This window comes from Lepidochelys kempii, chromosome 1 (genome assembly GCF_965140285.1).
Source record: "Lepidochelys kempii isolate rLepKem1 chromosome 1, rLepKem1.hap1, whole genome shotgun sequence".
Lineage (NCBI taxonomy): Eukaryota > Metazoa > Chordata > Testudines > Cheloniidae > Lepidochelys > Lepidochelys kempii.
Window position 1 is genome coordinate 2,950,679 of NC_136380.1, and position 23,017 is coordinate 2,973,695.

The following is a 23,017-nucleotide window of genomic DNA, read 5'->3' on the forward strand; positions in this document are numbered from 1 at the left end:
GCTATTGCTGACTACTCCCGGGAGCTATCCCCCTTTTACAGATGGGGAAACGGAGGCAGCAGGCACAGAAGTGTCTTAAGCCAGGAACATAGTCCGCAAGACCCTACCCAGTCCATTGCTTAGTCTCTCCCATACTTAGTTTGTCTCAGTCCATGCAGCAGCACAGAGGCCTGGTGCTCTCTCTCCACTGGATTCTCGAGTGAGGGGATCACCCCTGATTTCAAGTGGGGCTGCAGCACTTCCACCAGTAGAGGATTTGGCTCAAGTTATTTAACTGGAGATAAAGTCTCAGCAGAGACAAGTGAGCTGGTTGTGAAGAGTCTCAGCTCTGCCACAGATTCACTGGGTGACCTTGGGCACAGCTTCTTCACACATTAAATGGAGATGACTATTTATTATTTCTAGTAAAAAGAACAGGAGTGTACGGGGAGACTTTGGTAAACCAGTAAAGTGCCTGAAACCACTATGGCTTATTGCTAAAAGCAGCTAAGTCAGCAGGCTGTAAATTGGCCATTCAGCACTCTCAGTTTGACCAAGGTAGGAGTTTTGGGTGCCACAGAAGGGGCAGCTTGACCCCGCTTCCTTCCTGATGATAATTGTGTTGAAGTGGTTGATACATGCATTTTTGAAGAGCAGGATGTGCCCCAGGAATGTCTATTGGGGCCTAAAGGCTGCAAACTCTGGAAAAACCCACACCTGGTTAATCAATAATCAGAATAGCTTGACTATTGAAACTGCTTACTTAAGTTTTCTTTAAGGGACATGTCATTCTATTACTAATGTATAAATAGGGGGGGAAAGTTTGAGGTAGTTGGTCTTGTTTTTGGACTCTCCGTCTGGATACATCTTGCAGTCCTCACTGGCAGATGGAAGATTTGGCCACCGGAAGCCTGCCACTGTGCCACTCGAGAGCTACACTCAGCTTTGGTAATTATCAAGGGTTGGGGGTGTTTTAGTAACCTGTTGCGGACGTGTGTAAGTGCTTGAGACTAAGTAAAGTTTAGCTTTAAATAAAGCACTCTTGTGTTGTCCTGTTTGTTCCAGCCATCTATCGGTCGGACGGCCATGTCTCCCCTGATTTATTTCCTGACGCCACCTCACACAGAGTAAAAGTTACCAAGAGCTTTGGGTTGAAAGAACCCCGGAAAATAAGGAGTACTTGTGGCACTTTAGAGACTAACAAATCTAGTATACTTGGGGGAAGGATTTAGAGTAGCAGCCGCGTTAGTCTGTAGCTGCAAAAAGATCAGGAGGACTTGTGGCACCTTAGAGACTAACAAATTTATTTGAGCATAAGCTTTCGTGAGCTACAGCTCACTTCATTGGATGCATGCAGTGAAAAATACAGTGGAGAGATTTTATATACACAGAGAACATGAAAAAATGGGTGTTACCATACAGACTGTAACAAGAGTGATCAGGAGAGGTGAGCTATTACCAGCAGGAGAGCGAGGGCGGGGAGGGAGGACATTTTGTAGTGATAATCAAGTTGGGCCATTTCCAGCAGTTGACAAGAACGTGTGAGGAACAGTGGGGGTGGGAATAAACATGGGGAAATAGTTTTACTTTGTGTAATGACCCATCCACTCCCAGTCTTTATTTAAGCCTAAGTTAATTGTATTCAGTTTGCAAATTAATTCCAATTCAGCAGTCTCTCGTTGGAGTCTGTTTCTGAGGTTTTTTTTCTTTTTTGAAGTATTGCCATTTTTAGGTCTGTAATCGAGTGACCAGAGAGATTGAAGTGTTCTCCAACTGGGTTTTGAATGTTATAATTCTTGATGTCTGATTTATGTCCATTTATTCTTTTACGTAGAGACTGTCCAGTTTGACCAATGTACATGGCAGAGGGGCATTGCTGGCACATGATGGCATATATCACGTTGGTAGATATGCAGGTGAACGAGCCTCTGATAAAAGAAAAGGAGTACTTGTGGCACCTTAGAGACTAACCAATTTATTTGAGCATAAGCTTTCGTGAGCTACAGCTCACTTCATCGGATTCATACCGTGGAAACTGCAGCAGACTTTATATATACACAGAGAATATGAAACAATACTTCCTCCCACCCCACTGTCCTGCTGGTAATAGCTTATCTAAAGTGATCATCAGATGGGCCATTTCCAGCACAAATCCAGGTTTTCTCACCCTCCACCCCCCCCACACAAATTCACTCTCCTGCTGGTGATAGCCCATCCAAAGTGACAACTCTTTACACAATGTGCATGACAATCAAGTTGGGCTATTTCCTGCACAAATCCAGGTTTTCTCACACCCCCCCCACCCCCATACACACACAAACTCACTCTCCTTCTGGTAATAGCTCATCCAAACTGACCACTCTCCAAGTTTAAATCCAAGTTAAACCAGAACATCTGGGGGGGGGGGTAGGAAAAAACAAGAGGACACAGGCTACCTTTCATAATGACTTAGCCACTCCCAGGCTCTATTTAAGCCTAAATTAATAGTATCCAATTTGCAAATGAATTCCAATTCAGCAGTTTCTCGCTAGAGTCTGGATTTGAAGTTTTTTTGTTTTAAGATAGTGACCTTCATGTCTGTGATTGCGTGACCAGAGAGATTGAAGTGTTCTCCGACTGGTTTATGAATGTTATAATTCTTGACATCTGATTTGTGTCCATTTATTCTTTTAAGTAGAGACTGTCCAGTTTGACCAATGTAAATGGCAGAGGGGAAGTGTGGCAATGTAAATGGCAGAGAAGCAAAGTGTGCGTTGTAAATGGCTTGTCTAGTTTTAGTAAAATCCAGCCACGAGGAAGTTTGGGTGGAAGGTTGTTTTTTTATGAGAGTATCCATTTTTGAGAGCGCATTCTTAATCTTTCCCTGTTTGCTGTAGAGGATTCTTTTTGCGAATACAGACTAACACGGCTGTTACTCTGAAACTTGTCATTATGCAAGGCACTGCATTTAGCCGTATGGAGGGGAAATCTATCAACTGCATAAAAAACTTGTACAGATACAGACAGACATCATCTTCCTTTCCAAAAGCAAACAGATGGACATCGTACCAAAAGGACTGAAGGTAAAAAATCCATTACAATCTACACACCACACAGACTATGCCGACAGCTTGTGCCACACACTCTCAAAGAAACTGCGGAATCACCTGATCTACATCCTCTACAGCAATCAGGGAAAGATTAAGAATGAGCTCTCAAAACTGGATACTCTCATAAAAAAACAGCCTTCCACACAAACTTCCTCGTGGCTGGATTTTACTAAAACTAGACAAGCCATTTACAACGCACACTTTGCTTCTCTACAAAAGAAAAAGGGCACTAAACTTTCTAAACTACTGCATGCTACAAGGGGCCACAGCAATGGTTCCCTCAACCCACCTAGCAATATTGTTAACCTATCCAACTATACTCTCAGCCCAGCAGAAGCAGCTGTTCTATCTCAGGGCCTCTCCTTCTGCCCCTCCGCCCCCACGAACATGATAAAGTTCTGTGGTGACCTAGAATCCTATTTTCGACGTCTCCGACTCAAGGAATATTTCCAAAATACCTCTGAACAACATACTAATCCACAGAGGTCTCCCTACCAACACTACAGAAAGAGGGATTCTAGGTGGACTCCTCCTGAAGGTCGAAACAGCAGACTGCACTTCTACATAGAGTGCTTCCGCCGACGTGCACGGGCTGAAATTGTGGAAAAGCAGCATCACTTGCCCCATAACCTCAGCCATGCGGAACGCAATGCCATGCACAGACTCAGAAACAACTCTGACATCATAATCAAAAAGGCTGACAAAGGAGGTGCTGTTGTCATCATGAATAGGTCAGAATATGAACAAGAGGCTGCTCGGCAGCTCTCCAACATGAGTTTCTACAAGCCATTACCCTATGATCCCACTGAGAGTTACCAAAAGCAACTACAGCATTTGCTCAAGAAACTTCCTGAAAAAGCACAAGATCAAATCCGCACAGACACACCCCTGGAACCCCGACCTGGGATATTCTATCTACTACCCAAGATCCATAAACCTGGAAATCCTGGGCGCCCCATCATCTCAGGCATTGGCACCCTGACAGCAGGATTGTCTGGCTATGTAGACTCCCTCCTCAGGCCCTACGCTACCAGCACTCCCAGCTACCTTCGAGACACCACTGACTTCCTGAGGAAACTTCAATCCATCGGTGATCTTCCTGATAACACCATCCTGGCCACTATGGATGTAGAAGCCCTCTACACCAACATTCCACACAAAGATGGACTACAAGCCGTCAAGAACACTATCCCCGATAATGTCACGGCTAACCTGGTGGCTGAACTTTGTGATTTTGTCCTTACCCATAACTATTTCACATTTGGGGACAATGTATACCTTCAGATCAGCGGCACTGCTATGGGTACCCGCATGGCCCCAGAGTATGCCAACATTTTTATGGCTGATTTAGAACAACGCTTCCTCAGCTCTCATCCCCTAAAGCCCCTACTCTACTTGCGCTATATTGATGACATCTTCATCATCTGGACCCATGGAAAAGAAGCCCTTGAGGAATTCCACCATGATTTCAACAACTTCCATCCCACCATCAACCTCAGCCTGGTCCAGTCCACACAAGAGATCCACTTCCTGGACACTACAGTGCTAATAAACAATGGTCACATAAACACCACCCTATACCGGAAACCTACTGACCGCTATTCCTACCTACATGCCGCCAGCTTTCACCCTGACCACACCACACGATCCATCGTCTACAGCCAAGCTCTGCGATACAACCGCATTTGCTCCAACCCCTCAGACAGAGACAAACACCTACAAGATCTCTGTGAAGCTTTCTTACAACTACAATAGCCACCTGCGGAAGTAAAGAAACAGATTGATAGAGCCAGAAGAGTTCCCAGAAGTTACCTACTACAGGACAGGCCTAACAAAGAAAATAACAGAACGCCACTAGCCGTCACCTTCAGCCCCCAACTAAAACCCCTCCAACGCATTATTAAGGATCTACAACCTATCCTAAAGGATGACCCAACACTCTCACAAATCTTGGGAGACAGGCCAGTCCTTGCCTACAGACAGCAAATACTGAAGCAAATACTCACCAACAACCACATACCACACAACAGAACCACTAACCCAGGAACTTATCCTTGCAACAAAGCCCGTTGCCAACTGTGCCCACATATCTATTCAGGGGACACCATCACAGGGCCTAATCACATCAGCCACACTATCAGAGGCTCGTTCACCTGCACATCCACCAATGTGATCTATGCCATCATGTGCCAGCAATGCCCCTCTGCCATTTACATTGGTCAAACTGGACAGTCTCTACGTAAAAGAATAAATGGACACAAATCAGATGTCAAGAATTATAACATTCATAAACCAGTCGGAGAACACTTCAATCTCTCTGGTCACGCAATCACAGACATGAAGGTCGCTATCTTAAAACAAAAAAAACTTCAAATCCAGACTCCAGCAAGAAACTGCTGAATTGGAATTCATTTGCAAATTGGATACTATTAATTTAGGCTTAAATAGAGCCTGGGAGTGGCTAAGTCATTATGCAAGGTAGCCTATTTCCCCTTGTTTTTCCTACCCCCCTCCCCCCACCGACGTTATGGTTTAACTTGGATTTAAACTTGGAGAGTGGTCAGTTTGGATGAGCTATTGCCAGCAGTAGAGTGAGTTTGTGTGTGTATGGGGGTGGGGGGGCGTGAGAACCTGAATTTGTGCAGGAAATGGCCCAACTTGATTATCATGCACATTGTGTAGAGAGTTGTCACTTTGGATGGGCTATCACCAGCAGGAGAGTGAATTTGTGTGTGGGGGGGTGGAAGGTGAGAAAACCTGGATTTGTGCTGGAAATGGCCCACCTGATGATCACTTTAGATAAGCTATTACCAGCAGGACAGTGGGGTGGGAGGAGGTATTGTTTCATATTCAATGTGTGTATATAAAGTCTGCTGCAGTTTCCACGGTATGCATCCGATGAAGTGAGCTGTAGCTCACGAAAGCTCATGCTCAAATAAATTGGTTAGTCTCTAAGGTGCCACAAGTACTCCTTTTCTTTTTGCGAATACAGACTAAGACGGCTGTTACTCTGAAACCTCTCGTTCTATAGGTATATTGCTGTGACACTCTGTACCCCAAAGCAACACCCTGGCACCCCAGCACTCACCACTGTTACATAATTGCAACAAATCTCTTCAAAATGTCACGTGAGGTGTCAGTGGAAAAAAACTTGGTTTGCTGAATATGATTATCCTGTTTCTATGCATGTCTCATTTTTGTAGCTGAAGTTACGAATATTGACTATGAGCCTCTATTTCAAGTGTATTTGCTCCTGTGGTAACTCTCACAAGTATGTTTACATCCAGTCTAACCAGCACATTGTCAGTGCACTATTCATATTCATGGGCCATTAATGAACCCAATGGGATGTGCAAGAAGCTAATCCCCACCTGATGGACTTTTCTGGGGATGTTGTAGCCAGAATACTGGCAATATCCCCTGCTATTACTAATCAAAACACGCAAGGGCTTGCGGCCAGCTCTCATGACACCGGACTCCATCTTGTGCCTGTACTCTTCCACTAAATGTGCTGGGGGCTTTATTTGGAAAATGAAGTTCCCTCCTGTCATAAATGTAAAGGGAAGGGTGAACCCCTTGAAAATCCCTCCTGGCCAGACGAAAAATCCTCTCACCTGTAAAGGGTTAAGAAGCTAAAGGTAACTTCGCTGGCACCTGACCAAAATGGCCAATGAGGAGACAAGATACTTTCAAAAGCTGGGAGGAGAGAGAGAAAAAAAGGGTCTCTGTCTGTCTATATGCGGTTTCTGCCTGGGATAGACCAGGAATGGAGTCTTAGAACTTTCAGTAAGTAATCTAGCTAGGTATGTGTTAGATTATGATTTCTTTAAATGGTTGAGAAAAGAACTGTGCTGAATAGAATGACTACTCCTGTCTGTATGTCTTTTTTGTAACTTAAGGTTTTGCCTAGAGGAATTCTCTATGTTTTGAATCAAATTATCCTGTAAGGTATCTACCATCCTGATTTTACAGAGGTGATTCCTTTACTTCTATTACAAGTCTTCTTGTAAGAAAACTGAATGCTTTTTCCTTGTTCTAAGATCCAAGGTTTTGGGTCTGTGGCCACCTATGCAAATTGGTGACGATTTTTACCAAACCATCCCCAGGAAGTGGGGTGCAAGGTTTGGGAGGATTTTTGGGGGAAAGACGTGTCTAAACTACATTTCCCAGTAAACCCAGTTAAAGTTTGGTGGTGGCAGTGGAAATTCCAAGGGCAAAGGGTAAAATTAATTTGTACCTTGGGGAAGTTTTTAACCTAAGCTGGTAAAAGTAAGCTTAGGAGGTTTTCATGCAGGTCCCCACATCTGTACCCTAGAGTTCAGAGTGGGGAAGGAACCTTGACACCTCCCCATCTCAGAAGTTATTAAAGTGAGAAGTGACAGAACCACTTCATCTCACTCCTCCCACAACTGAATACCCGGAAACATGTCTCGAGGAAAAGACTTTGACAGGGGAGGAGGTCCCAACTGGGGAAGGAGAAATCCCAACCTGTGTATGGAACATAGGTGAACTGTCTGTACGATTAGGATGAGATAGTGCTCAACTTAAAACCTCTCTATTTTATAGTGCTCAGACTGTGATCTTGTTTTATTTCTTAGGTGGCCAATTTTGATCTTTACATTTATTACTTATAACCACTTAAAATATATTTTCCATACTTAATAAATCGGTTTCATATTTTTTTACCTAAAACAATGACTTGTTTCAAATGTCCTATCAAGAGCTGGTGCACTATTCTCTTCACATACAGGGAGGGGCAGATTAGGTAATAAACTTACATTGGGTTTACTTCAGACCAGAGCAAGACGGTACAGCTCTGAGTTCCTAGGCTGGGGAACTGGGGGGAATTGTCTGGAGCCTCTCTGTTGTTGTTTCATGAGTGGCTGGTGAAAGCATTCATGTAACTCAGCTGGGTGTGTCCCTGCCTGTGAACATTTGAGGGAGTGCAGGACCTGGAGGGGTTTGCAGCTTGTCACAGCCTCACAGAGTGAGATGGGGCCCAGGTTGGTATATCAGTTCTTTTCTGTCGGTTTATTTTGGGAACAGGAAGTTGGGACAGAAAAGCAGTAATATGAGGGAAAACAGTGAAACAATTGTGAAATTGGAGCTATTCAGATTGGAGGCAGTAGAGAAAGAAAAAAGAACCTAGGAGAATTTTGGAGCTAAAGTGGGCAGAGGCTGCCAGAGAGGAGGCTGAACACAGAAGGGCTACAGAACTAAAACAAGAAATTGAGGAGAAAGAGGGAGAATGGAAACACCAGTTGGACTTGCTGGAAAAGCAGAACCAGAGCCTTCCCCCTCCACTGATTCCCACCTATCCAAAAATCCACAAATGGTAACAGCTGTGTCCTGCATTCAATGAGGCAGGGGATATTGCTGAATTCTTCAGTAACTTTAATATCCTGTGTGTGATTCATAAGGTTCTTGATGACCAGAAGGTAACCACTTTAATTGCAAAGTTAACTGGAAAGCTCTGGGTATATTCAATAAAATGCCAATTGAGGATGCTTTAGATTATTGTAAATTTTAAAAAAATGGTTTTGAAGCAATTTCAGATGACCTCTGAAATGTATAGAGTGAAATTTAGGAGTCTTAAGAGAGGTGCAGGTATGAGTAATGTGGAATACTTAAACAAAATGAAAGATTTAATGGGAAAGTGGGTAGGGCGCAAAAGTGTTACAAGCTTTGAAGGAATGTTTGCCCTTGTTGCTCAGGAGCATTTCCTAACCATCTGTAAAGGTGATGTAAAACAGTGTCCATAGAAGAAAAAGATGAAAACTGTGGATGAGGTTGGTGATTTTGAGCAGACACAGGCATCTAATGAAGGGGTTTACACTTGGCAGGGTTCTGTTTTACCCCACTCTTCCAATCTGAGACCAAAATCTATTTTTAAAACAAAAGCGTCCAGCTGGTGCTGTCATTGCAATTCCACTGATCATCCGAGGAATAAATGCCCTGTGCTGGGAGAAAGTAGAGAGCAGGCTGCCCATGTAAATGCTGAGATCCTGAGCACAGAAGCCCCTCTGGCACCTGATACTTATCATACTGTAAAATTAGCCTTTGCACCCCCAGGTATGAAGCACATCAAGTCTGTCAGCATCAAAGCAGGGAGCACCTTGGATGGGAATACAGGGGCAGAAATTCCTGTGGTTGGGCTGAGTATAATGCAAGAAGGTGACATGCTACAAGGACAGATGGCAGAGCTTTCCTTCGTCATAGGTTATAAAATCCTTGTGCCTTTCGCTAAAGTGCACATAAAAACTGAGGTTTTGGAAGCTGCATTATCAGGGTCTAGACAATAACCCTGTTGAAATGCTGATTGGGAATGATTTCTTCCATGTAGCTCAGGCTGTTAAAGTGTCCACCTGCAACAAGAAGGAGCATTTTTCTGGAACCCCAGAGGGAAAAGGGAATGTCCCAGGAACTCCTGAAGGAAGGAGAACAAGTCTCCTTGATTCCTCTGCAGCAGGGGGGAGGCTGCATGCTTCCGGGGTGGGGGTGGCTGAGACCAGCTCCTGCCTGGCGGCTGAAGGCAGTGTCTGCTCAGGAAGGGAGGAGATTATATTGCCTGTCAGGGAGACAAATGTCCAGGTTGCCGCTAAACAAAGGCCAAGCCCAGTGCTAGGGAGCTTAAGAAGATGTGTCCAGGAGGAGAGCCCAGAGAAGGGTGATGGAATTGTAGAAACAACTGAGGAGGTGGGTGAGAATTCCTTTAACTCTGCAGCGGGAGGCAAAACCTCGACAGGCAAAGGGAGGGAGGGGTGTAGTGCAGGCCGGTGAGACAACTGTCCAGGCCATTAGCTAGGAGCCCTTTGGAGCTGAGCACATGACCTGTTCTACCCTAGAGATCACAGGGGTATGCGTCTTAGGGAGGAGAGCACAAGGACTTTTGTTAGGATATAGATATTCAGGTCTGTCTGTAAAGGCCTATACTCTAAGAATGTAGGTGTATTCTTATCACTTGGCTAGTTCTAGAGGTATAAAGGAAAGAATCAAAATCACTGTCTGCCGGTGTAAGGGCCTTCTCTCCCTGTGACAGTCTGAGGCCCTGTTCTTAGGCTAAGGCCTCTGGCTAAGCCACAGAGGCAGCCATAAACTGTGAAGCGACCGGTCACCTCCTCACATTCCAAACTAGTCACATTGAAAGAAGGTGCTATGGGGCTGTTAGGATACAATCCTGTCCTGATAGTGCCTATTGCCTCCAGAGAAAGGGAAGTGCCTAGAAAATGTAAAAGGAAACTTAGTTTGATAGCATCCTGTCTGGCAAGAACTCACTTATCAATAGCTGGGATGTGAAATCCTCACTTCTGTATAGTTTTGTCATTATAGTTCCCACTTTGCTATTGTTTGTCTGTATAATCTCTATCTGGTTCTGTGATTGTTTCTGTCTGCTGTATAATTACTTTTGCTGGGTGTAAATTAATTAAGGTGGTGGGATATAATTGGTTACATAATCATGTTACAATATGTTAGGATTGGTTAGTTAAATTTCAGGAACATGATTGGTTAAGGTATAGCAAAGCAGAACTCAAGTTTTACTATATAGTTTGCAGTCAATCAGGGATTAGGGGGGTGGGGTGGGCATGTGGGTGGGGGAAATGGGAACAGGGAATGGGGGTAAGGAAATTGGAATCATGCTTTGCTAAAGGGGGAAATGGGAACAGGGACACAGGTGTAAGGCTCTGTGGTGTCAGAGCCAGGAAGGAGGATACTAAGGAAGGAAACTGGAATCATGTTTGCTGGAAGTTCACCCCAATAAACATCGAATTGTTTGCACCTTTGGACTTCGGGTATTGTTGCTCTCTGTTCAAGCGAGAAGGACAGGGAAGTAAGTGGGTGAAGGAATAAACCCCCTAACAACTTTCCTTTGCTAGGTGTTTTCAAGATCCTTCAATTAAAGATGCTGCACAGTATGATGATAGTTACTGATGAGAATTACTCGTTTCTGATACCATAGTGACTGCCCCATGTGTCTGCAGAAGGTGTTTGTGTCTCCTCTCAGTCATCTTTCTCCAGATCTATCTGTCTACTGCCTACCTATCTGTCCTGGGTATTTCAGTGTATGAGACCCTATGGAGACCTAGGTATTATCCCTAGTTTCTTTATTAACCATCCATAATTTTTAAAAATACACAAATGCACAGAGCAGCCAATTCCTCTCGGGCTCAGCGGAGAGCCCAGGAGTTCTCATCTCCCCTTGGGAAAGTCATGTAATTAGTGTTTATTCCCGAAGCTGTATAAAGAGTGCAGACAAGCTTCTCCCCAGCCTGTTTACATTCAGATTATTTGCGAGAGGCTGAGTGAACCCCACTGGGATTGCAGAAAGCTATATTACAAACGGTGCATACCCTTGTGTTGGCTCTCAGCGTGGGATGCTGCTGCAAATGCTGGGGTGAGAGAGGTGTGAGACACGGCTAGCTGAAGGGAATTCCCAGAGAAGACACTTCCATCTCAGGATTCACAGGTACCCATCTCTTGCTGCTCATCAAACGGAGTGCCACATGGGCATGATGGAATCGAGAATGGGTGGGATGGGACCGAGAATAAGTCTGTGGCCCTTTTGGCTCTGCACACCCATTAAATAGAATAATAGAATATTAGGGTTTTAAGAGACTTCAGGAGGTCATCTAGTCCAACCTCCTGCACAAAGCAGGATGAACACGAACTGAATCTTCCCAGCCAGGGCTTTGTCAAGCTGGCCCTTAAAAACATCTAAGGGAGATTCCACCACCTCCCTAGGGAACCCATTCCAGTGCTTCACCACCCACCACAGAAGGGATGTGGACAAACTGTAGAGAGTCCAGTTCAGGCAATGAAAATAGTTAGGTGGTTGGAGCACATGGGTTACGAGGAAAGGCTGAGGGAACTGGGGTTATTTAGTCTGCATAAGAGAAGAGTCAAGGGGGATTTGATAGCAGCCTTCAACTGCATGAAGGGGGGTTCCAAAGAGGATGGAGCTTGGCTGTTCTCAGTGGTGGCAGATGACAGAACAAGGAGCAATTGTCTCAAGTTGAAATGCAGGAGCTCTAGTTTGGATATTAGGAAACACTATTTCTGTAGGAGGGTAGTGAAGCACTGGAATGAGTTCCCTAGGGAGGTGGTGGAATCTCTTTCCTTAGAGGTTTTTAAGGCCCGGTTTGACAAAGCACTGGATGGGATGATTTAGTTGGTGTTTATCATGCTTTGAGCAGTGCGTTGGACTAGATGACCTCCTGAGGTCTCTTCCAACCCCAATCTTCTATGATTCTATGATTTACCTTTTTTTTTTGTTGTTCTGTTGCTGCCTTACTGCATAATTCTGGTACCAAATGAGATGTATGGTTAATCGGTCACTTTGTAACTCTGGTGGTCATAACTCTAGCATTCTACTGTAGATGCTGTTTAACGTCATTGATTGCTAATGGCCTGGAAATGCCAAATAAAATAAAAACAATTTTTTTCTGCAATATTATCAAATTTCCTTTGTCTCCAGAGAATTTGGCCTATAACTTTTCCATTATTTCTTTGTTTTTAAAATATTTAATAACCTCCTGATATCTTTAACATCCCTTATCATTTTCATAAAGTGCAATTTGTATTGCTTGCGATCTGTATCCTCCCCCCACCCCCCTGTTTATTGTACATTGCTTGCCTCCTCCCTGCAGTTGATGCCTTCACTTTGCCACTGGGTAGGATTTTTAGCGAAAGTTGTCCACATCCTTGATTTATCATTGCTTTGTAGCTATGTAATAAAGTCTTCTTAAGGAATTCCCAAGTTTCATTCCCATTTTTGCTGCCCATCAGTTTTGCTGATAATTTGCCTCAGCTTTGAGGAAGGAGCCTTTTGAAGCACTTTCTGTACATATTAGCAGTTGGGAGCTGTTCTCTGTTTGTCCATTTCAACACAATCAGTTTCACAGTTTATTTTCCTCTCCTCTATCATATGCCCCCTTCTTTCTCTTTACTCTAAATAGTGACAGAGTTTTCAGTCTCTCTGCATATGGCAGCCTCCCCCATTCTCCTAGCCTGTCTCAGGTGTGGTCTACACTGGGGGGGATCGATCTAAGTTGCGCAACTTCAGCTATGTGAATAGCGTAGCTGAAGTCGATGTACTTAGATCTACTTACTGCGGTGTCTTCACTGTGCTAATTCTACAGCTGACGCTCTCCCGTCGACTGCGCCTGCGCCTCTCGCCCTGGTCGAGTATCAGAGTCGACGGGAGAGCACTCAGCAGTCGATTTATCGTGTCTAGATGCGATAAATCGACCCCCACTGGATCGATCGCTGCCTGTCAATCCAGTGGGTAATGTAGACAAACCGTCAGAAACCCCCTTTCTCTCTGCTATACCCTTTATAGAGACTAGGCAACCAAAACTGAGCACATATCCAGAGTACGTTATTTTCCATCCCATTCCTTAGGCATTGTCTTTGTTTTGGCCACTGCTTCGAAAGAGCAGGTGTTTCAGTTGAACTGACAGGTCTTCTCTCTGAGGTTTGTTCTAGTTGGGATGTTTGCCCCCAGCCCATGTCTTGGCAAAGCTTTGATTTTTTCCACTGTCAGTTTTTGAGCTACCAGGTGAATGGGGACCTCTCTACAGCATGAACTCTCTATCCTGGGTTTCACTGAATTAAGGAACAATGAGGGATAACCAGTATCCACCCTCATGTTTCCTGCTGGTGTCTATTAAGGGTTCCCACACCAAAACAAATAGGAATTATTGACACATGGAGCACCACTGAATATGGAATTGGCATGAGTAGGGTCAGAGGTTCACAATTCATTTATCTGAATTATGGAAATGTCATTTTTCAGTGTATGATGAGTGACCAATCTGCTTCACCCATGAGAACATCCTCCACTAGTGCATATAGTCTCTCATATTAACATTGTCTCTCCAACCAGGCATTTGTACTGCAACCATCACCCTATACCCTGGGCACATAGAGGAAGTCAGGGAAACGTATGGTGCGTGCAGGAGACACCGTTCTGCCTTAGAGTTGGACACCTTCTCCTCTACTCCATGTCTGATTCCAACACAACTGACTTCACCAACCCCTCCACCTTCATCCTGCTGGGCATTCCTGGCCTGGAGGCGGCCCATGTCTGGATCTCCATCCCCTTCTGTGCGATCTATGCCTTAGCCATCTTGGGGAACGTCACCATCCTATTGATCGTGAAGATAGAGCCGAGCCTCCATGGGCCCATGTACTATTTCCTCTGCATGCTGGCTGTCACCGACCTGGCCCTGTCTACATCCACCGTGCCCAAAATGCTGAGCATCTTCTGGTTCAATTCCAGGGAGATCGATTTCAGTGCCTGCCTCGCCCAGCTGTACTTCATTCACTGCTTCTCAGCGATGGAGTCTGGGATCTTAGTGGCCATGGCTTTGGATCGCTACGTGGCCATCTGCCATCCCCTGAGACATTCCACCATCCTGACAAATGCGGCGGTGGCCAAGCTAGGCCTGGCCGTGGTACTGCGCAGCAGCATGCTCGTACTGCCCAATCCCTTCCTGGCGAGGCGGTGCCTGTATCACAGAACCAACATCATCCCCCATACCTACTGTGAGCACATATCGATGGTGAAGTTGGCCTGTGCTGACATCCGTGTCAATAATTACTATGGCTTCTCTCTGATATTCCTCATCACTGGTGTGGATGTGTTTTTGATTGCCCTGTCCTACACACAGATTCTCAGAGCCATCTTCAGCCTCCCCACAAAGGACGCCTGGGTGAAGACTTTTTGGACCTGCAGCTCCCACCTGTTTGCCACCTTAGCCTTTTACATCCCAGCTCTTTTCTTCATCCTGACGCACCGGTTTGCCCAGAATGTGCCCCTGCATTTCCATGTTCTCATGGCCAACATGTACCTCCTGGTGCCCCCCATGCTAAACCCCCTTATCTATGGTTTGAAGACCAAACAGATCAGAAACAGGCTGCTCTGGCTCTTTCCTCATAAAGGACCTAAAGTTTTCTCCTGGTAGTCTGGCTCTAAAACCAACCTCCATGCAGAGCTGTCTGGGGACATGGTGCTGAGCCCTCTTTCCTGAATCGCCTACTGGACAGTCAGATAGACATTAAATCCTTCCCCGACCCTACTGTGCTGTGTCAGCCTGACAAACTGGGGAATCAGTCTGTGTGCAACTCGTTAACTCATAGGTTGCCACATTTCTAATCGCTGGTCACTGGATTCCAAAGCCCCACCCCTTGTTCTACCTCTTCTGTCAAGCCTCACCCCTTCCTCTGCTTCTTCATCCTAAGGCCCCACCCCTGTTGATGAATCCTCTCCAGCCCTCCATTCCCTCCCAGTGAGAGAGGGATACCCCAAGTTGCTGGGACGGAGGGCTCAGCTGTTCCACAGTCCTGCTTGCACCCCAGGGATCCCATCCCAGGAGTTCTGTCCTTGGGCTAGTCCCAGAAAACACAGGGACATTCAAAAGAACCTCTGTATGGGCAGGTTGTTCAAAGCCAAGTGGACTGGCTGGTGATGCTTGGAGGAAACAGCCAAGTTCACATACGTCCACCTCTCACTTTCAAAGTACTCTTTCCTCCTTTCTTTGTACAGGGAGCAGGCTCCCTGTGGCAAAACAGATTTTGATCTGCTCTTCCCATCCTCAAGTGGCTCTAGTGTTCAAACTGCTTGCCCTGCTCGAACCCAGGCAAGGTGCCTTGCTTAGGTGGCTAGCAGCTGTTGCACCGTGAGGGGGCGAGAACAGGGTGTGATGCTGTATGATTGAATATGACCATTTTTATCATGGTTGCTATCACGGTTATATAATGTCAACAGAGGCTGTACTAAGTACGTCCTGTCAGGTGTCAATGGGGAAGCTCTGATTTGCTCAGTATGATTCTCCTGTGTATCTGCATGTATCATCCTTGTGTCCGAAGTTATTCATATTGGCAATGTCCTGGAATGGGCTTTGTTTGGGACAGTAATATTCCAAACACAGGGCAGAGAATATAAAAGGACCCCCGAAACATATCTGTATTGTCTTCATTTCTCTGCACTGGATTTCTGACAAGGAAGCTCTGAACAAGGACTAATAACCCCCAAACTGCTTTGGTTATTTCTAGAGAGACTTTTGCAAGCTAGCAGTTTATTCCATCACTGCTATGACGCTGATCTCTGAACCATGAAAAACCACTGGGATGTATCTAATCTATTAACCATTTATAACTCTTCTTGTTTCCTTTTATTATCAAACCTTTAGTTTTCAATTGCTACTGGGATGGCAGAATTGGTCTTATTGGGTAAGATCTCAGTGATAGATTGACCTGCATAAGTGGCTGGTCTCTTTGGATGAGAAGGACCCGCTATGTGGTGAAATTGGTTTTCACTGACTGCTCCTCATGGAGTCCAGTGTCCGGGTGAGGAGGCAAGGGCTGGGATGTGTCTAGTTAACCAGTGCGGTGAGACAGAAGTTTATGACTGTTACTGTCTTGGTTTAATGTAATCATAGAATAACCACCAGCATCTGTCTCAGCAGTTTGTCCTCAGTTTGGCATCCTCAGCCATGTCCCACTGAAGCACGGTCACACATGGACAGAATTTACTGTTGATGGGTTCTACACACAGTATTGCTCACTACTCCCAGGAGGTATCCCCCTTTTACAGATGGGGAAACTGGGGCAGCAGGAAGGAAAATGTTTGGAGCCAGGAGACGAGCCCAGAGTCCCCAGCTGCCAATCCCTTGTTTAGCGTCTCAGACCTGGCTCGTGTGGTCCATGCTGCAGCACAGATTCATGGTGCTGTCTCTCCACTGGGTTCTCTAGTGCGGGGACGTCCCCTGATTTCAGTGGGGCTGCTCCCACTGACACCAGCTGAGGATTTGGCCCAAGACTACCAAAAAGCCCTACTCAGGGCTGCAGAGTCACACACTCCCCTGATGTGGCTCCTTTCAGCCTTTTGTTGGCCTGAGTGCTCTGTCGTTCCAGATAAGGTGCCGTGTAAATTGCCGGCTAGTGGTAGCTGTGTGATTTATCTCCCTCCGTGTGAGCTCCCGCAGCCACCCGGGCCTCTGCCCAGCATCCCACCTTCCCAGCTAATGCAGGGGCTGATCCCTCCACCTCTCTCAGCTGTTGTCCTCCTAGCTTCAAAGCTGATCCCTTCCCCGCCCCCAAGGCCTGGCTCAGGGCAAAGGGGTCCCAGCCCATCCCTATTGCTGGGACCCTGCCAGCAACAGGCCCCCCGCCAGAAGGAACAAATCACTGAATCATAGAATCTCAGGGTGGGAAGGGACCTCAGGAGGTCATCTAGTCCAACCCCCTGCTCAAAGCAGGACCGATCCCCAACTAAATCATCCCAGCCAGGGCTTTATCAAGCCAGGCCTTAAAAATCTCTCAGGATGGAGATTCCACCACCTCTCTAGGGAACCCATTCCAGTGCTTCACCCCCCTCCTAGTGAAATAGTGTTTCCTAATATCCAACTTAGACCTCCCCCACTTCAACTTGAGACTATCGCTGAAAGCTGAGGAAATGAGCCACACGATGGTCTCTGCCCTCAGGACACTGCAGCTAAGCTTTCAGGCCCACACGCTGAACGATGCACAATCTCGGTTGCCTGCCTCTCAGCCCTGCTCCAAACCCACAGCTGATTTTATATGGTTTCTTGGCTTCCCTCTATGCTCCAGACCAGCCTGCCTGCTGCATCCTCCCTGAAGGGTCCTTGCCAGGCTGCAGCAGGTCCCACCCTAGCCCCAGGGCAGAGGGAGCCCAGGCTGGGGAGGAGGAAGGTGGAGATGATCCAGCAAGTGGATGGGGTTGGAGAGGATGGGAGCGAGTAACAGGGGTGGGGTTTTGGGGGAAGATGTTGAGAATGGAATGGGGCCTTGGGGAAAAGGTGGGACAGGGAAAGGGCCTTGTGGAAAGAGGTGAGGCAGGGGACAGGGCCTTGGAGAATAGGCAGGTCTGGGCGTGGGGCCTCAGAGATCCAGTTAAAAGCAATTAGAAAGGTGGCGATCCTATGGGAGAATGAGTTGTACACAAAAAGATTACTCAGTTTGTCATGCTGAGACAGAACGGTAAGGCCAGGAAAGGATTTAATGTCACTTTGACTGTCCAGTCAGTGATTCAGAGAAGGGGGCCCAGCACCATGCCACCAGCCAGCTCTTCACAGAACTCAGTCTGAGAGCCAGAGCACCAAGAGAAAACGTTAGGCCCCTTTATGAGTAAAGAGCTGGAGCAGCCTGTCCCGGATCTGTTTCGTCCTCACCCCGTAGATGATGGGGTTTAACACGGGGGGCAGCAAGAGGTACATATTGCCAATGAGAACGTGGAAATGGAGGGGCACATTTTGGGCAAATCTGTGCATGAGGGACATGAAGAGACCTGGGATGTAAAAGGCTAAAATGACAAAAACGTGGGAGCCACAGGTCCCCAAAGTCTTGAGCTGGGTGTCTTTTGTGGGGAGGCTGAAGATGGCCCTGAGGATCTGGGTATAGGACACAGCAATAAAAATCCCATCCAGACCCATCACGCAGACTCGCACAAAGAGGCCGTAGTAACTACTAACACGGGTGTCGGCGCAGGCCAGGTTCACCACGGCTATGTGGGCGCAGTACGGCTGGGGGATGACGTTGGTTCTGCAATAAGGCCACTGCCTCGCTAGGATGGGAAAGGGCAGTACAACTATGCCGCAGCGCAGCACCACGGCCAGGCCGATCTTGGCCACCATGGTGTTTGTCAGGATGGTGGAATGTCTCAGGGGATCACAGATGGCCACGTAGCGATCCAGAGCCATGGCTACGAGGATCCCAGACTGCATCATAGAGAAGACGAGAACAAAGTACATCTGGGTGAGGCAGGCACTGAAATCGATCTCCCTGGAATTGAACCAGAAGATGTTCAGCATTTTGGGCACGGTGGACATATACAGGACCAGGTCGGTGACAGCCAGCATGCAAAGGAAATAGTACATGGGCTCATGGAGGCTCGGTTCAGTCTTCACAATAAAGAGGATGGAAATGTTCCCCAAGATGGCTGGGATGTACATGGTGCAGAAGGGGATGGAGATCCAGACGTGGGCTGCCTCCAGGCCAGGAATGCCCAGCAGGATGAAGGTGGAGGGGTTGCTGAAGTGGGTTGTGTTGGAATCTAACATGGAGTAGGGGAGAAGGTGTCCAACTCTGAGGCAGAACGGTGTCTCTTGCTTTTAGCATATGTTCCCCTGAGTTCCTGTATGCGCCCACGGTCTAGGGTGATGGTCTCAGTACAAATACCTGGATGGAGAGACAATGTGAATATGAGACACTACATGCACTACTGGGGGCTGTTCTCATGGGGGAAGCAGATTATTCCCTCTTCACACACTGAAAATGACATTGTCATTATTCAGAAAAATGAATTATGAAGAATTGACCCTACTAATGCCAATTCCATATTTTACGGTGCTCCCTGCTCAATAATTCCTACCACATCATGGTGTGGGAAACCTTTGTAGGCACCAGAAGGAAACACAAGTGTGGATACTAATTATCCATCATTGTTCCTTTGGCTTTTTCTACATTACCATGTTTTTTCGCAAATAAGCAGCTTTTGTCAAAGAAACAGTGGGGGTGTACACAATTTCAGTGATGGAACTCCTCAGCCCTGGTCTACACTAGGAGTTGAGGTCGAATTTAGCAGCATTAAATAGATTTAACTCTGCACCCGTCCACACGATGAAGCCCTTTTTTTCGAATTAAAGGGCTCTTAAAATCAATTTCCTTACTCCATGCCAAATGAGGGGATTAGCGCTGAAATCGGCATTGCCAGGTGGAATTTGGATGCAATTAGATCGTATTGGCCTCTGGGAGCTATCCCAGAGTGCTCTATTGTGACCGGTCTGGACAGCACTCTCAACTCAGATGCACTGGCCAGGTAGACAGGAAAAGGACCGCAAACTTTTGAATTTCCATTGACTGTTTGCATGGTCACCTGCAGCTTGCCACGATGGCCAGAGCTCATCAGCAGAGGTGATCATAAAATCATAGAACATTAGGGTTGGAAGGGATCTCAGGAGGTCATCTAGTCCAACCCCCTGCTCAAAGCAGGACCCATACCCAATTAAATCATCCCAGCCAGGGCTTTGTCAAGCCTGACCTTCAAAACTTCTAAGGAAGGAGATTCCACCACCTCCCAAGATAACATATTCCAGTGCTTCACCACCCTCCTAGTGAAAAATGTTTTCCTAATATCCAAGCTAAACCTTCCCCACTGCAACTTGAGACCATTACTCCTTGTTCTGTCATCAGCTACCACTGAGAACAGTCTAGATCCATCCTCTTTGGAACCCCCTTTCAGGTAGTTGAAAGCAGCTATCAAATCCCCCCTCATTCTTCTCTTCCGCAGACTAAACATCCCCAGTTCCCTCAGCCTCTCCTCATAAGTCATGTGTTCCAGTCCCCTAATCATTTTTGTTACCCTCTGCTGGACTCTTTCCCATTTTTCCACATCCTTCTTGTAGTGTGGGGCCCAAAACTGGACACAGTACTCCAGATGAGGCCTCACCAATGTTGAATAGAGGGGAACGATCACGTCCCTCGATCTGCTGGCAATGCCCCTACATATACATTCCAAAATGCCATTGGCCTTCTTGGCAACAAGGGCATACTGTTGACTCATATCCAGCTTCTCATCCACTGTAACCCCCCGGTCCTTTTCTGCAGAACTGCTGCCGAGCCATTCGGTCCCTAGTCTGTAGCGGTGCATGGGATTCCTCCATCCCAAGTGCAGGACTCTACACTTGTCCTTGTTGAACCTCATCAGATTTCTTTTGACCCAATCCTCTAATTTGTCTAGGTCCCTCTGTATCCTATCCCTACCCTCCAGTGTATCTACCTCTCCTCCCAGTTTAGTGTCATCTGCAAACTTGCTGAGGGTGCAACCCACACCATCCTCCAGATCATTTATGAAGATATTGAACAAAACCAGCCCCAGGACCGACACTTGGGGCACTCCACTTGATACCGGCTGCCAACTAGACATGGAGCCATTGATCACTACCCATTGAGCCCAGCAATCTAGCCAGCTTTCTATCTACCTTATAGTCCATTCATCCAGCCCATACTTCTTTCACTTGCTAACAAGAATACTGTGGGAGACGGTGTCAAAAGCTTTGCTAAAGTCAAGGAACAACATGTTCACCACATTCCCCTCATCCACAGAGACAGTTATCTCATCATAGAAGGCAATTAGATTCGTCAGGCATGACTTGCCCTTGTTGAAACCATGCTGACTGTTCCTGATCACTTTCCTCTCCTCTAAGCTCTTCAGAATGGATTCCTTGAGGACCTGCTCCATGATTTTTCCAGGGACTGAGGTGAGGCTGACTGACCTGTAGTTCCCAGGATCCTCCTTCTTCCCTTTTTTTAAAGATGGGCACTACATTAGCCTTTTTCCAGTCGTCCAGGACTTCCCCGGATCGCCATGAGTTTTCAAAGATAATGACCAATGGCTCTGCAATCACATCCGCCAACTCCTTTTGCACTCTCGGATGCAACAAATTGGGCCCCATGGACTTGTGCACGTCCAGCTTTTCTAAATAGTCCCGAACCACTTCTTTCTCCACAGAGGGCTGGTCACCTCTTCCCCATGCTGTGCTGCCCAGCACAGTAGTCTGGGAGCTGACCTTGTTTGTGAAGACAGAGGCAAAAAAAGCATTGAGTACATTAGTTTTTGCCACATCCTCTGTCACTAGATTGCCCCCCTCATTCAGTAAGGTGCCCACACTTTCCTTGACTTTCTTCTTGTTGCTAACATACCTGACGAAACCCTTCTTGTTACTCTTAACATCTCTTGCTAGCTGCAACTCCAGGTGTGATTTGGCCTTCCTGATTTCACTCCTGCATGCCCAAGCAATATTTTTATAATCTTCCCTGGTGATTTGTCCAATCTTCCACTTCTTGTAAGCTTCTTTTTTGTGCTTAAGATCAGCAAGGATTTCACTGTTAAACCAAGCTGGTCGCCTGCCATATTTACTATTCTTTCAACACATCGGGATGGTTTGTCCCTGTAACCTCAATAAGGATTCTTTAAAATACAGCCAGCTCTCCTGGGCTACTTTCTCCCTCATGTTATTCTTACAGGGGATCCTGCCCATCAGTTGCCTGAGGGAGTCAAAGTCTGCTTTTCTGAAGTCCAGGGTGCATATTCTGCTGCTCTCCTTTCTTCCCTGTGTCAGGATCCTGAACTCGACCATCTCATAGTCACTGCCTCCCAGGTTCCCATCCACTTTTGCTTCCCCTACTAATTCTTCCTGGTTTGTGAGCAGCAGGTGAAGAAGAGATCTGCCCCTCATTGGTTCCTCCAGCACTTGCACCAGGAAGTTGTCCCCTACACTTTCCAAACAGTTCCTGGATTTTCTGTGCACCGCTGTATTGCTCTCCCAGCAGATATCAGGGTGATTGAAGTCTCCCATGAGAACCAGGGCCTGCGATCTAGTAACTTCTGTGAGTTGCTAGAAGAAAGCCTGGTCTACCTCATCCCCCTGGTCTGGTGGTCGATAGCAGACTCCCACCACGACATCATCCTTATTGCTCATGCTTCTAGACTTAATCCAGAGACACTCAGGTTTGTCTGCAGTTTCATACTGGAGCTCTGAACAGTCGTACTGCTCCCTTACATACAGTGCAACTCCCCCACCTTTTCTGCCCTGCCTGTCCTTCCTGAACAGTTTATACCCATCCATGACAGTACTCCAGTCATGTGAGTTATCCCACCAAGTCTCTGTTATTCCAATCACATCCTAATTCCTTGACTGTGCCAGGATTTCCAGTTCTCCCTGCTTGTTTCTGAGGCTTCTTGCATTTGTGTATAGGCACTTGACATAACTCGCTGATCATCCCTCTTTCTCAGTATGAGGCAGGAGCCCTGCCCTCTTATGTGCTCCTTCTCATGCTTCCTCCCGGTATCCCAATTCCCCACTTACCTCAGGGCTTTGGTTTCCTTCCCCCGGTGAACAGGTTTAAAGCCCTCCTCACTAGGTTAGCCA

General features: G+C 46.6%; 2 protein-coding genes across 2 annotated transcripts; one reads left to right on the forward strand and one right to left on the reverse strand.

Annotated features, from left to right (window-relative positions):
* Positions 1 to 14,068: 14,068 nt before the first annotated feature.
* Positions 14,069 to 15,031, forward strand: LOC140899667 (olfactory receptor 52K2). Its single transcript, XM_073315533.1, has one exon. It carries the CDS (start codon positions 14,069 to 14,071, stop codon positions 15,029 to 15,031), a length of 963 nt encoding a protein of 320 aa, XP_073171634.1.
* A 3,168-nt stretch (positions 15,032 to 18,199) lies between these two features.
* Positions 18,200 to 19,147, reverse strand: LOC140913677 (olfactory receptor 52E4). The gene has a single exon (XM_073350501.1). The coding sequence runs from the start codon at positions 19,145 to 19,147 to the stop codon at positions 18,200 to 18,202; it is 948 nt and encodes a 315-aa protein (XP_073206602.1).
* Between the last annotated feature and the right edge of the window lie 3,870 nt (positions 19,148 to 23,017).

Excerpts from the sequence above, each read along its gene's own strand:
- LOC140899667 (XM_073315533.1), top strand. The coding sequence starts at position 14,069 with ATGTCTGATTCCAACACAACTGACTTCACCAACCCCTCCACCTTCATC.
- LOC140913677 (XM_073350501.1), bottom strand. The coding sequence starts at position 19,147 with ATGTTAGATTCCAACACAACCCACTTCAGCAACCCCTCCACCTTCATC.